Source organism: Plasmodium fragile (genome assembly GCF_000956335.1).
Source record: "Plasmodium fragile strain nilgiri unplaced genomic scaffold supercont1.8, whole genome shotgun sequence".
NCBI classification, from domain to species: Eukaryota; Apicomplexa; class Aconoidasida; order Haemosporida; family Plasmodiidae; genus Plasmodium; species Plasmodium fragile.
In genome coordinates, this window is record NW_012192588.1 from 241,571 (window position 1) to 255,434 (window position 13,864).

General features: G+C 41.9%; 4 protein-coding genes across 4 annotated transcripts; 2 read left to right on the forward strand and 2 right to left on the reverse strand.

Moving 5' to 3' along the window:
* Positions 1-407: 407 nt before the first annotated feature.
* AK88_00983 (uncharacterized protein) lies at positions 408-919 on the forward strand (the record flags this gene model as incomplete). Its single annotated transcript, XM_012478625.1, has 3 exons — positions 408-423; positions 598-752; positions 869-919. The coding sequence occupies 3 exons, from the start codon at positions 408-410 to the stop codon at positions 917-919; spliced, it is 222 nt and encodes a 73-aa protein (XP_012334048.1).
* An 897-nt stretch (positions 920-1,816) lies between these two features.
* Positions 1,817-2,427, forward strand: AK88_00984 (uncharacterized protein; the record flags this gene model as incomplete). Its single annotated transcript, XM_012478626.1, has 2 exons — positions 1,817-2,119; positions 2,374-2,427. 2 exons carry the CDS (start codon positions 1,817-1,819, stop codon positions 2,425-2,427), a joined length of 357 nt encoding a protein of 118 aa, XP_012334049.1.
* Positions 2,428-3,685: 1,258 nt separating this feature from the next.
* Positions 3,686-3,964, reverse strand: AK88_00985 (uncharacterized protein; the record flags this gene model as incomplete). The annotated part of the gene is made up of 1 exon (XM_012478627.1): positions 3,686-3,964. The coding sequence occupies one exon, from the start codon at positions 3,962-3,964 to the stop codon at positions 3,686-3,688; it is 279 nt and encodes a 92-aa protein (XP_012334050.1).
* Positions 3,965-6,520: 2,556 nt separating this feature from the next.
* AK88_00986 (uncharacterized protein) lies at positions 6,521-11,803 on the reverse strand (the record flags this gene model as incomplete). The annotated part of the gene is made up of 1 exon (XM_012478628.1): positions 6,521-11,803. The coding sequence occupies one exon, from the start codon at positions 11,801-11,803 to the stop codon at positions 6,521-6,523; it is 5,283 nt and encodes a 1,760-aa protein (XP_012334051.1).
* Between the last annotated feature and the right edge of the window lie 2,061 nt (positions 11,804-13,864).

A 13,864-nucleotide genomic window follows, 5' to 3' on the forward strand; every position in this document is an offset into this window, starting at 1 on the left:
TTTGTTCCGCGTGCCTTCCCTTCGCTGCGTTGTGTGTTGCTTTGTTGTGCGTTCTCCCTTTTTCTTTGTTTTTTTTTTTTTTTTTTTTCCCCTCCGGAAGCGATGTAACACATAAATTAAAAAAAAAAAAAAACTTATGTACACGTCCGAATTTTATCTTCCACGGAAAGCGTCATCCTAAGCGTGCACAGTGTAGGTAATTATAGGCTTACTCATAGGGACAACATTTTTATTTTCTTAAAAAGGAAAGAAAAACTCCATAATGAGAAGTGGCAGCAACGGAAAAGTATCACACATGGTAAGAGAACAAAATTGACGACTGACAAAAAGGTGGACTGCACGCACACATATTAGCAATTCATTTCATGGGCCATTTTTTTTTTTTTTTTTAAAGCAGCGTCAAAACAATGAAGGAATATTCGAGTAATGCTACATAGAAGATTGGCTTCTTTTTGTTTTTAATGATTATCCGAACTAATTAACATTACATACATGTAGCTCTCCCTGTTTTCCCCCTTTTTTTGGATCTTTCACACATGTACAATTTCAAGTGAGGACACATATGCCCACTCAACCACCTTCCATTTCCTATCTCAGTTGAACACAATGAGGACAAAGGCGAAGTGACAAAATGTGAAAGCGAGTACAGTGCGCTGCTGGAGTGTTTGGACACCTTCGATAGGTTTGACTTCCGTGAGGGGGATATCCCCAGCGCGATGGCTATTACTATCGCTACCGTGGGGTCCTTGCTCGTAGGTGTATACCTGCACATGGACCTCCATGTGTGGTTAATCGCACTGTGCAGCCTTGCCTTTTTGCACATCTCCACGTATGGCGCGTACTCCCTTACCCATGACCACCCCCGCAGAAATTGGGCAAAATGCCAAAACGAATTGAAGACATTCCGCGCGTGCTATAGTGTGGATAGCAGACAGAACAATGGGCCAAGTGGTTAGACGAAGACTCGATCGGGAGGCCATTTCTGCCGTTTGCACGCGGCATCGTCGGTCATTCCTTAGTTTCAGCGTTACTGCGTGTCGCCGTTTCGTTGTTCGTCCTTTTTTTCATTCCATTTTTTCGTTACACTCGATTGTGCTACATATGCACATGTGCACACACGTGTATGTTAAATACCTACCACTGGGGAACGACTCCTTTTTTGTCCCGCGCGGACAGGGGGCAACTTCCACCAGCTCTGTTACCACTGAATTGGATGCACTTAATTATGGGTGAATGGTAAAAATTTGTTGCTCTTTTTTTTTTTTTTTTTCCCCCCCGTTGTTCTTGTAAAAATTGTAACATTTTTTTTTTTTTAATTTCTACTAACACTGTGTGCGTACTGGCACAGATGTCCAAAAAAAAAAAAAAAAAAAAAAAAAAAAAATGTTGCAATTTTTACACCCATGATGGAACAAAAAAAAGTTGCTGTTGTTTTTCACCCATCATAGAACAAAAAAGTTGTGATTTTTTCTAATGTCCAAAAAAAAAAAAACAACCTTTATACAATTTTGCAAAATGTTAATTCTGCTAAATATAGTTATTCATAGCGACAAAATGAGAACTCCTTGATGGTCGCCCGCTGGGACATTCCAACCGCGCGACCATGTGGCTACCCTTGTGTGTTTATTCATATTTGTCCATAACCCGTGTTAACCCATTTTGACTCATTTCTGCTCGGTAGACGGCTCCCCCTCATATGTTTGCACAGCTGAGCGTGGCAAAAAAAAAAAAAAAAAGAACGCTCAAAACTGCGCACAAATAAGAATGCCTCTACTACCAGACAAAGAAAATACACGAAACAGTTGAAAATCTCAAAATGAGCACCAAATCTAACGAAGACATAGATAATAAAGAAGAGAAAAATATCGAAGTTAAGAAGAAGAAAAAAAAAAAAAAAAAAAAAATTATAATAAATGTGCGAAAGAAAGTTCTCCGAAAGGAGGAATTAACAATTGAGGATGTCTCCAGTTCGAATGCGCTGGGTGAAAGTCTGACGGATAGTCGGAATGGGAAAGGCGCTTCAAAAGGGAAGTATGTTCGCAGCAATGGTAGTCCCAAGAAGCCTGTCAAGGCAACCAAGAAGGCTCGCTTCTTCGATAAAGAATACGACATCCGTGAGGTAAGGAGGGATTGCGGCAACAGAGCAAAAATACAAAAAAAAAAAAAAAATAAGGGGTGCATATAAGTGTGCAATATATATCCGTGGACTTCCTTTTGTTGCTACTTCCCTACACTGTCTCATCCGAGGTACACAGTTGCGCGGGGTATCTAAACGTGCGGCGCACAAGTGGGACCGTGCGCACAACTGTGCACATTGGTTCATCCTCCACGTTATAAGTTTCACTTAATTTTTGTCTTTTCCCCCCTCCGCAGATTCCAAACTGCCCCATTTCTGAGATGCTCCTAAAGCGCAAGAAAAAACAATGAACAACTGCACACAAGATATTTTCCCTACTCACACTCTGATGTCTTCTTCAAAAACGTGAAGGCGATAATTTTCACTGCAGAGGACGGTTAGCCTCTTTACTAGGGATACCCAGTACGAGATTACCTTCCTTCTAACCGTTAAGTGGAAGCTTGTAAATGTGTTCCATAATAGCGTACAACGTGGAAATTGTGCAGGGTATATATGGGGGTACCACCCCTTGGGCCATTCAACCCGCAACATTTGTTGATTGTCATAAAGTACGCGGCCTCTTACGTTCCCATGCAGCTAACCCATATTGCTTGCAATTTTAGTAAGACCAAAAAAAAAAATTCCTTGCCTTGTGGTGTATATCCATCTTCGCGCCCATCCCTTCATGTACAAAAATGAAGTGCCAACGCTGAAGCAGCACAGTCAAGACGGCGTCAGACTAGTCTATGCAGTTGGTGTTGCGCGAATGTGCCCTTAACCCTGGGGAGTCCTACAGATGTGAAAACCTTACAGCCACCGCTTTTATAAACGTGCAAGCCGCATAAGGGCAAATGGCCCATTTTTAACGAAAGCACCACTTGTAAGAAAATTCGCCCGACCCATGTAAATAACGTCGAATTGGTGCTAATTTTTTTTTTCCTCAAAGGAACTTTCTGCTCGTCTTTGCAACGTCTACAAACCACGTTTGTCACCACGTTGCACCATTTACGATTCTTAACACATTTGCTTTTTTTTTTTTTTTTTTTTAAAAAAAGTTAATTTTTACAAGTGAAAGTTGTAACAATACACACAAAATGCATAAAAAAAAAAAAAAAAAAAAGAAAAAACGGCACCTCTGACTTGGCAGGCAGCTGCACAAGAGTATATATATGCGCGCATGCATACATATATGAATGCATATGCGAATATACAAAACTTGTATATGTATAACGTGACCACAATGAAACAACTTCGCTGCGATAAAGGTCTGAAACTTAATTCAACAGTTATCATCTCCCTCATAATGACGTGGTTTCCGCGTTGCCCGCGTGTTTTCATCCCGGGATTTGCCAAGCATGGGTCAATGCGGCTACAGTAGCCTCCATTCCAAGCGGCCAATATGCACTGTTCAATATTTCTTATCTACGAAACGTTGTGGGAAAAATTTCTCAAACGAGTACTCGTACTAACAGTGGTAATTTTCCCTTTTCACCCACAACTGCTCTCCCCACGGCGTTTTTATTTACTATGCCGCAAGGAAATATCATTACCCATCTGACTCTAATCAAATCATCTTTGCTTCGGTTTGGGGGTACTTCCTTCGGTGAATTTATTTTTTAATTTCCTTCTCAACGTTTTAATATATCTACATCGGCCCGTTCCAATAGTGTTTCTTCTTTTGGCTTTGATGGACCAGTTGAATCTTCTCTTCTTGGCACTGGGGTATCCACATGAAGCGCATTTTTTCTTTTGCAAATGATAACTCCTTTTGCCACACCTGATGCAAAGGAAGTGGCTCTTTCCATTTCTCTTTCCGAATGATCCTGTTCCTTTTCCTGCCTTACCCATTGTTTACGTGCAGATGGTATGTGATGAAGCGGCAAATGGCGAGATTGTTTTTGTCACGCGCTGACGGTGGTCACAATTATGCTTAATTTACTTATATTCTCGTTAGTTCAATTAAGAACATGTACACTTAATATAATTTCGTTGTTTTTTTTTTTTTTTTTTTTTTTTTACGATGGAAAATGAAATAACTTATGTTTCTCTACTTTCTTGCGCGTGGGAAAAAAAAAAGCGCTTCCCTTTTTTTTTAAAACAATGAGATGGATACAATAATGGTCAAAGCGTAAGTTTTTTTACGATGAACGGGTAAAAACGCTAATATATAACGGGGTTTCCCATTGGGGTCATTTTTTTCTTTTTTTTTTTTTAAACCTTGCCTTCGTGAATGGGAACGAACGCGCACAAATGCGTTTTGTATAGTATGTTTCTTGCTTTTTGTTATGCTCTTATTCCTCTGCGTCGGGGCCAATTGTTATTGCAAACAGGTGGGAGGCGCTATAATGTTTGCGGTGGGGAAAATTCATTCCCATGCTGGGCATACATCCACGGCTGGCCTTGTACACCGAGCGTAACAGAGCAAAATATATTTATACGTACATATATTTATTTCCTTACGGCGTGCGCTTTTGTCGCACCGTGGAAAAAAAAATGTGCTTTCTCCACAAAACATGGTATATGCCTCCGGCATACTTTCTTTTCCCCATTCGGCGTTGAAAGAAGCGGGGGCATATACGCGCTACCCATACGGTTCTTTATTTTTGTTACGCATTATTTTTCCAACTGCTGGGTTATATCTCCATTTATTCTCCCTCCCCTTTTATAAAGCATAACCCTAATCCAACACCTGTTTAGCGGTTGCCTTATATGAATAGTTATATTTACCCCCGCACCGCACGTACAAAATATACGTCATACATATATGTTACGATACCATTTTGTAGCCCCCTCAGGAACGAAATTTTTCTATGATGTTGCACCTTCCACATACCACTGTCATTTGGGTATTACGTCGAAGTACGCACCTGGCTCTGGGTGGCAAGCACCCTACTTCCCTTCAGTGGGGGCATTGCACCGCTTTTACTTTAAAGCCTGTTCATTATTACCGCCACGGGGTTAATATACCTTTGCGCCCTCAAAAAATGGTGCAGGCGTGAGGGCGGTGGTACAATTAGCGCATTATGTATATTATATATATGCCTCACTTATCTGCAACCGTCATTTTGGCGCGTTTTTTTTTTACCCCTCGAACATGGTACCCGTTAAAAGGCATCTATATAAGGTTATATACATTATAACACAAATATTCGTATATTTCCATTTCACGAAAAAAGTTGAGAAAAATAACTATATTTTTTTTCTTTACAAAGCAATTATTCCATTCCCATTTGATCGAAAAAAATTAACCAAAACTTGTTTGTGACACTTCCTCCCCCTTCATCACTCGAGTAAATTTGACTCAAATTTTTTTTTCTTAAAATATGCGGAACAAAAAATTATGAACAGGTCATATATATTTTTTCTACAAAATATAAATAAATTGCTTCCCTTTTAAATTGGCCACATTTCTCACATCACGAAAAAAAAATGTTTACATTGAAAAGCCTTTTTAAATAGAATAACCCAACGCAGTGAAATGTGCATAATGCTCCCAGCCGCACACAGACCTGTCGTGTGCTGCGCTTATTCTTAATCATAAAAATGACTCTTGTCCCATTAGGTCCTTTGCTAAGCAACGTGCCTATATACCCAGCATATTACCGCTTCGCATAATGTAACGGTAGCTCATTTTTAACGGGGACGAATAGAAAATTGTGGAACTACAACTTTACACAGCCCCCTCCTATGAACATCCTTTATTGACCACCTCATCCACCAACTAATGTGCAACAATTGCGATAGGTTAATCCATCCGCTGCTTCCACAAACACATAATTATATGTTCACACAGTGCGCAGTTTATCATTGTTATAGATATACCCTCTTGTGATAAAAGTGGTTCCAAATGCATTCTCCATTTCCAGCGTAGTCGAGTTCACCTTTTCCGTATTTTACACCGTCAACGTTTTAGCGTTTTAACCAAGTAGACGCAAGAGGGGCGTGCAAAGGAAAAGGAAAAAAACAGTGTGGAAAACACGACCCTTACAGAACAGCGCATAATAAGCAAAAATGGTCAGGGAGGCGACTACCACCAGGGCTTTTTAATGCCTCATGTTGTGTCTTCTCTGCACACACGGATAACGCAGCAAGTGCGGCGTTTACACAGATTTACTGCTCCAATTATACTTTACACTTTCAATTGGTGTCCATTTCGTGTTTTACCATGGGCCATTTTTACTACATGTCGCTTTCGCATATATACATCATGCACACGGGGATTAGCACATTCGCAGATTGGCAATTTTGCAAAAAAAAAAAAAAAAATCAAAAAAGAAAAAACAAAGATTAAAAAAAAAAAAGAAATGGGACAAAACGGTCCATTATCCCTCAAAAAGAGCGGCCTCCTTACACCTTTTCACTTTCTGTCCTTTTTTTTTTTTTCTTTCCTGCCTCATTCGCAAATTAAAAAACGTTTAATTTCCAACAGAACTGATCGTCGCGCTTTCTAAATAGGGAGACATTCTCCTTCATCAGCTTGTCTATGCACTCAGGAGGGGCATCAACGTTGGTCAATTTTTTGCACGAATCCATAATGTCCACATAGGAGTACTTCTTCCTATTTTGCGTGTTGCCACTGGGACCACTGTTCTCATTAGCCGCGCCGCCTACTCCGCCAATGCTGCCATTTGCAGTAGCGTCCTCCACTTTGTTCTTATTCTTTGTCGCCTTCTTATCGTCCGAGTTGACTCCACCTTTGTCTTTATTAGTGGCCATTTTGTTGGCGAAATTTTTCTTCGCAGCTCCGATTCTTGGGGACCCTCTGTTGGAGTGGTCCTTGGCATCATTGCTACCAGGCTGGTCACTTTTTGCATGAGAATCCTTCTTATTCTTTTTCTCCACATTTACATCATCATGTTGGTTGTTACTTTCTTCACTCTTATCAACTTCGGTACCTTTTCCATGATCCTCCTCATTATGATTGCTGTCATGATTGTTTTTCTCTGTGCTGGCGTCATTTTCGAAGTCGCTCTGTGCGAGGTGGTGCGCTTCCTCCGCGTCATTCACTTCGCAGGCCTCGTTCATATCGAGCGATTTCTTCCTCTGCTGTAGATGCGGATGATGGTGGTCGGCTTGATTAGCCACTTCGCTGCAATTATCGTCGTCCTTCAATTTCTGACCAGCCTTCTTCCTCTCGTCCTTCATTTTGGCAACCTCATTGCTGGCCAAGTCTGTGGACACAGTGGCCGAGTCGTCCTTCTTCTTACTCTCACCCTTTTTCTCTCCGCTTTTCCTTGCGCTGTTTTTTTTATTATAATAATTTTTTCCACTTTTCTTGTCAAGCGCTTTATTTTCATTTTTGCCCATCACACTGTTACTATTACCATGACTGTCGTACATGACGAGGGGGTCTTTTTTATTAAGCTTGTTGTTGCTCGCCATTATTTTGCTACCGCTCTTGCTATACTCGCCGTTCGTCTTCATGGCGCTCTTATTATTACTGCTGCAGTTGTTTCCGCTCCCTCCGTTTCCACCCCCGCTTCCAGTGCCTCCTGCATTTCCATTGCTCCCACTGCCATTTCCATGGTTGGTGGTATTCGCTGCGCCGTTGCCGCTATTCCCATTAGTACCATTTCTGTTGTTGCCACTTCCGTTACTGTTACTGCTCGCGCCGTGTCCGTTATTGTTCCCGCTGTTATTATTATTATTGTTATTTCCATTATAAGCGCTACTATTACAGTTGCTGCTGCTTCTACTCCTATTATTCTTCCCTCCGCTGCCTCCATTTTCATTGGCGCCTGCCCGATTGTTCTTACTATTCCCATTACTACCCGTGGCTGCCGCACCCATGCCGCCTTTTCCATTATCAGCATCCTTAGCACCTTTATTCATTCTATTATGATGGTGTGTTGCTCCCGAGCCAGTAGTCGCCCCTGCACCCTTCTCATTAACTCCATCTAAGTGATAGAACTTCCTCCCATCTTCCACATACTTGTCACCCTTATTATTACCCCCATCATGATACACATTACCGTGCATAATATTTCCATACATATTATTTGCGTACATATTATTACCATACATGTTACTAAAAACATGGTTATAATTACTATATGCATTGGCAAAATATCCTGGTGCATTATTATTTGCTCCACCTGCACCTCCTTGGGATGATGCTCCTGCACCTACTGAGCCAGCCATAGAGCCGTTATTAAAACTATTGTCGCTCATTCTTCCTGCATTGTTACCGTCACCACCTCCTCTGGAGAATTTACGCCCCTTGCCGTTATTGTAACCGTGCTTGTTCTTCATTTCGTTCAAAGGCCCATATGCATTCGAATACATGTTGTACCCACCACCAAACGTATCACACAAATTCACATGTTGATACATGTTGTACGCTGCGGTGTTCATACCATAATTGTAGTAGTTCAAATAGGCATCAAAGTTAGAAGCAGGATTGCTCGCTGAACCGCAGTGTCCATATAAGGTACTATCATAACCATTCATCGTGTTGGGCAGGTAATACATGTTGTTAAAATTCATGTACCCCTTGGGACCCATAGGCATTCCTGCATTGGGTATCATATTTAAATGACTGCCACCGGTCGTTCCTGCTATGCTGCCGTTTGATGTCGCCGTTGCTGCATTGTTAGTGCTCGTTGATCCACCAGCACCAGTGGAGGAGGAAGAAGCCATCGGCTGCACACCATTGGGGGAGCTCGAATTTTGAGATCCGCCCACCCCTGAGGAGATGGACCCATTACTAGCACCTACACCTGCGGCACTACCGCCACGTGTACTTCCTCCACTCACACCCGCACCAGCACCACTCACGCCGTTGATAACACCTCTTCCGTTCGTTCCCATGACCGATGCGTTCGTATTGCTGCCCCCATTAGCAGCGCCAACGCTGTGGTTGTTCCCCTGACTGCTGCTACTCACATTGTTACTGCTCCCCAGCATGGTACCCATCGACTTGAAAATGTTGTTTTCAATAATATTTTGTATCCTCTGTGTTGTCTTAATTCGAACATTTAACTTTTTATCATTAACAGATTTGGTCTTTAAATATTGCGCTAGCGATTCCGTTTTCTTTTCATTCCTGAGGGTGATGAAGATGGTGTTATTCACATCGTTCCTCACATTCAGAACGTCAGTCGGCTGGATGTTGGGGCTACTCAGGACGATGCTTTTAATCGTGTTGATGTAGTGCGAATTGATATCTCTAATGATAATTACATTTCGTTTATTATTCAAATTCAGCAAGAAGTTCTTGTTGTCTTCTTCAAAGGGGTTTTTCGTGTTGCTGGCCAAATCAACGACTGCATCCCCTTTCTCCACGTCAGCTGAGCCTTTCTCTTCACCCTTATCACTACCTTTACCTTCGACATTTTTGCTCTTATCTGCAGCAGAGGAGGAATTATCTCCCTCCACCGCTGTATCCGTCGCTTCTTCCACAACTGTGCCATCTTTTCCATTTGCCCCCGTCGCGTCGGACTCTACCACGTGGTCCTCTCTCTTAAGTGAAGAGGACTCTTTCACAGAACCCTCCCCATTGTTTTCATCAACAGATGGGGCGACAAATTTTTTATCTTCTTCTCTTTTATCTGGTTCATCCCCTTCCTGTTGTTGCTGCTTTGCCTCTCCGTCTTGTACCGATGATGTGTCATTCAACTCCACATGGCTAGCACTACCATTAGTGCTTCCTTTCCCATCGGTAGTGATACCCTGTGCTCTGGTCACCTGTGCAGTGTCACCATCCACATCTGCTTCTATTTTGTCCGTCTCTCCCCCTCCAGAGCCGTCCTTCTTACCCAAGTTGATGCACTTCAAATCGTTTAGCACGTTGGCCAAAATCGCGGTGTTGTTTTGCGTGTTGCTATTAACCAGGGGAGAAATGTAGGGATGCTTGGCTATCACATCAATGCTGAGTTTCACATTATTGTACATAAAGTATAACAAGTAATCATCTGTCATGATGTTTTCCCTTTTAAAAATTTCAATAACTCTGTTTTTTATTTCACTGTACATATTTGACGAGGTCATATTTTTGTAATTTTTTTTTTTATTTTTCTCATATAGGTACTTTTTATTTCTTCTATTCTTCAAGCTGTCATGGTAGGGACTGTTGTGTGCATTAGCATTATAATTCGATCCACCAAAATACATATTATTCATATTGTAATAATAATAATTGAAGGGGAGATAATTGTAAAAGTCGTTCACCATGCTGTTGTAGTTAAAGCGGGCATCATAATTACCATCGTTGTTGTAACCGTCTGGTCCAACTGCTCCCGTTGTGGCGGCGCAAGATGCTGCAGAAGCCGCTGCAGACGCGGCTGCAGAAGCAGCTGCGGGAGGAGTTGTCCCTGAAGCACCTCCAGCACTACTGCCAGTGGCGGCACCACCCGCCCCACCACCGGAAGAAGACGCTCCGCCGTACATTTTGCTCGACGAATAATAATTAGCTAACTCCACATTCTTGCTGTCATTGTCCTCCACATAATAAGTATAAGGATAATTGCAGCCATAGTTCGGCAAATAATTATAACTGGTGTTATTATTATTGTACATGACCATGTTATTCATGGGGTCCATCATCATACCATCATTGGGGTTGTTACTGCTACCGTGGTTGTTGAACCCGTCATAGTTCAACGAGCTGCTATTGTGACTATTGCCGCTTCCATTGCGGCTCCCGTTGCCTCCCCCGTTGCCACTGAAATTTCCACCCATATTACTGCTCATACCACCACTAACGTTGCTGTTCAGCATACTGGGGGGTGGCCCTTTGTAATTCTTTCCCCCTCCGCCTTTCACGTTGTAATTATTCTTACTATTCTTATAGTCATATTTGTAATTAGCTTTACTTGGGTAGCTACTACTCACATTATTTCCACTGTTGGCGCCTCCATTACTTGCGCTTGCATTATAACCCCCGTCAAAATTCTTACTGTCACTTTTGACAAAGCTTCGTTTTTTATTTGGATCCTTCCCAGCGGCACTGTTGTAATCGTTCTGTTTGTCCCTATTTGCTGGGTGTTCACCGTTCACATTGCTACCTTTGGCGTACTGGTACACCACCCCACTGTTCTTTCCCCCGTCGAGGTTACCACTACTGTTATTTTTGCCACTCCTCCAGTCATTGTTAAAATGGAAGCTGCCATAGTAGCCACTGTTACCGGAGGGGGCGTCGCTCTTGTCCGATTTGTTACCAGGCTTCTTCTCCTTCACGCCTTTTCCATGGCCTTGGCCAGCGCCGCTCTTTCCGCTACCAACACCATTAACGTTGTCATTACTCGTGATGGCAGACGCATTGCTGTCCTCTTCGGCCTTTTCCTTTTCGACGTTTCCTCCCTCAGCGCATTGGTTCTCCTTCTTCCTCGTGGCGCCACTACCATTTTCTACGTCATCTGCGTTAGGAAGCTTATTATTATTTTTTTTCTTCTTTTTCTTGTCCTCCTCTCGATTATTATCATTCTGATTTCGCTCCTCCATCTTCATGTCATCACCCTTGTTACTGCTGCTATCCTCCTCCTTCTCCTTTTTCACGTTTGTCACGCACTTGGCATGGCTCTTTTCACTTACATTCTGCTCCATCTCATCACTCCTGTCAGCACAATTCTCCTCTCCTACACTTCCGCTGTCTTTAATTTTGTCGTCACTACTTTTGGCTGTTCCGTTATTCTTCGAAACCTTCTTTCTGCTTGCGCCGTTGCTGCTGTTCTCTCTGCTACTGTTCATTTTTTTTTTTTTTTTTAAATGCGAATGTTTAAAAAGAGACTGTTCAATTGTTTAAAATTGGGGAGACAGCGACACGACGCCAAGCGGGAGGGGGAGCTATACACATACAGGGGTGTGTATGTACAAAGTGGGGAGTATATATAGAACGGGGTTACGGGGGGCGCGTAAGGCGCACAAAAAATACATCTGTACGAGTTTTCCTTTCGAAAAGGAAATCTCTGCTGGGTCAGGTAAATGCGATTACACACACATACACATACACATAAACACGCGTGCTGTTGTAAAAAGGCACTCGTCTCTGTCACGTACGCTCTTTCGCACGTACAATATGTAGCACATGCGTGGTGAGCAGGTTCGGACAATATTTTTTATTCATGCCTTCGCACCTGCATATGCAAGGACGGACGGGCGGTGATGTAGGCACACAAACAATACGGCTGCACGTGGACAACACACACATGCGCCAACGAATTTTTTTTTTTTTTTTAAAGTCTACGTAAACATGTACGTATGTACGTATATGTGTATGTTGTTTTTTTTTATTTTTTTAATTTTTATATTTTTGTCATTTTCTTATTCTCCTAGTGGGAACATTTAAAAGATAGGCTAATGTTGGTCATGAAGCAAAGGTATATATTAAAATAAAAGATAAAATTTGAATTTTTTTTTTTTTTTTTAATTTCATTAATAAAGTGTTTAATATGAAGATGGAATAAACACAAGCACTCTTGATTCTTCTTACATATTTTCTCTGATATTTCTTTTTTTGGGGGGTTATTTTTCTGTGGTTATGTTATTTTTTGTTGTTTTTTGTGACTGTTTAGGGTTATTTTTTGTGACTGTTTATTGGTGTTTTTTGCTTTTTACTTCTTTTTCTGCTGTTTTTTTTTTTGTATTTGGGTATACATAACACAAATGGAGGGGAATGCACCCTGTAGACCCCTTCTCTACATTTGGGGGGTGCACAGAACAGAGGCGGCACACAACGCAGCGACATACACTCGCATAAATGCGAAGGTGTACACGCGCCTGGATGCGTGTGTGTATACAAAAGTATGCACATACAGCATATGCACACGTACGTGCGCGCTTAAGGACGCATATGTAGATATATATATATTTATATATATAGGTACAAGCACATGCACACGCGCGGCTCTACGCGTATGCTTCACAAGCACACGTGCATACACGTTGATACGTACGGACTTAACTTTTTCACGCACTGAGGGGCATACACGCAGGAAGCGCGAGTTCAAAGTATATGGCCCCTTATTGCGTTAAACAAACTTGCGCGTATATATAAGCCTTTCAATTTGGCATATATTGTATGCTTATAAAGTTATAAGCATGAAAATAGATAAAGGGTAAAAATGAAACGAAGGGAAGGGGGGAAAGAAAACAATGTTGGAAAAGGGGGGGAAGAGGAAGGGAAAAAATTGAAACAATTTCGTTCCTCTTAATTATAACAATACATAACGTCCATTTAACACATGTACACACATACTTATATATGTACACGCATATCCCGTGGGGCATATGCACATCTATATTACTTATACATGCATACACACGTGCGTGCGAATACTCAATGGCTCATTCACTCGTTCATCTTACAAGAGAGTGAAAACAAAAGCATGGTTCACACGGGGACGTACTTACAATCGGGGGTTGCTCCTTCAGTCCCTTTAAGCTCTAAAGAGGGCACAATGTGCGCACAGGCGGGATCGGGCAGCGTAAAGCGGTGCAAAGCGACATCAAGCAGCGTACAATACAGCGTGCATATTTATCATATACGTATGCATGTATGCACTCCACTACTAACATGCCTCTTCACACTCAAGCAAAATTACTCGCTCCAGCCGTTATATATATATATTATCACTACAATTGTTCATCACGTGGGGCAGTACTTAATTGCTTATCGTATAGCCACGGTCGCATGCTCCAAGCAAGCATTTTAAAAAGGAGCAGCATTCACCACGTGTACATGTGTTTATCCGTACATGTGCAAATAAAACGTGAACATAACGTAGGGGGACGGGTGCCCAAAAGGCAGTA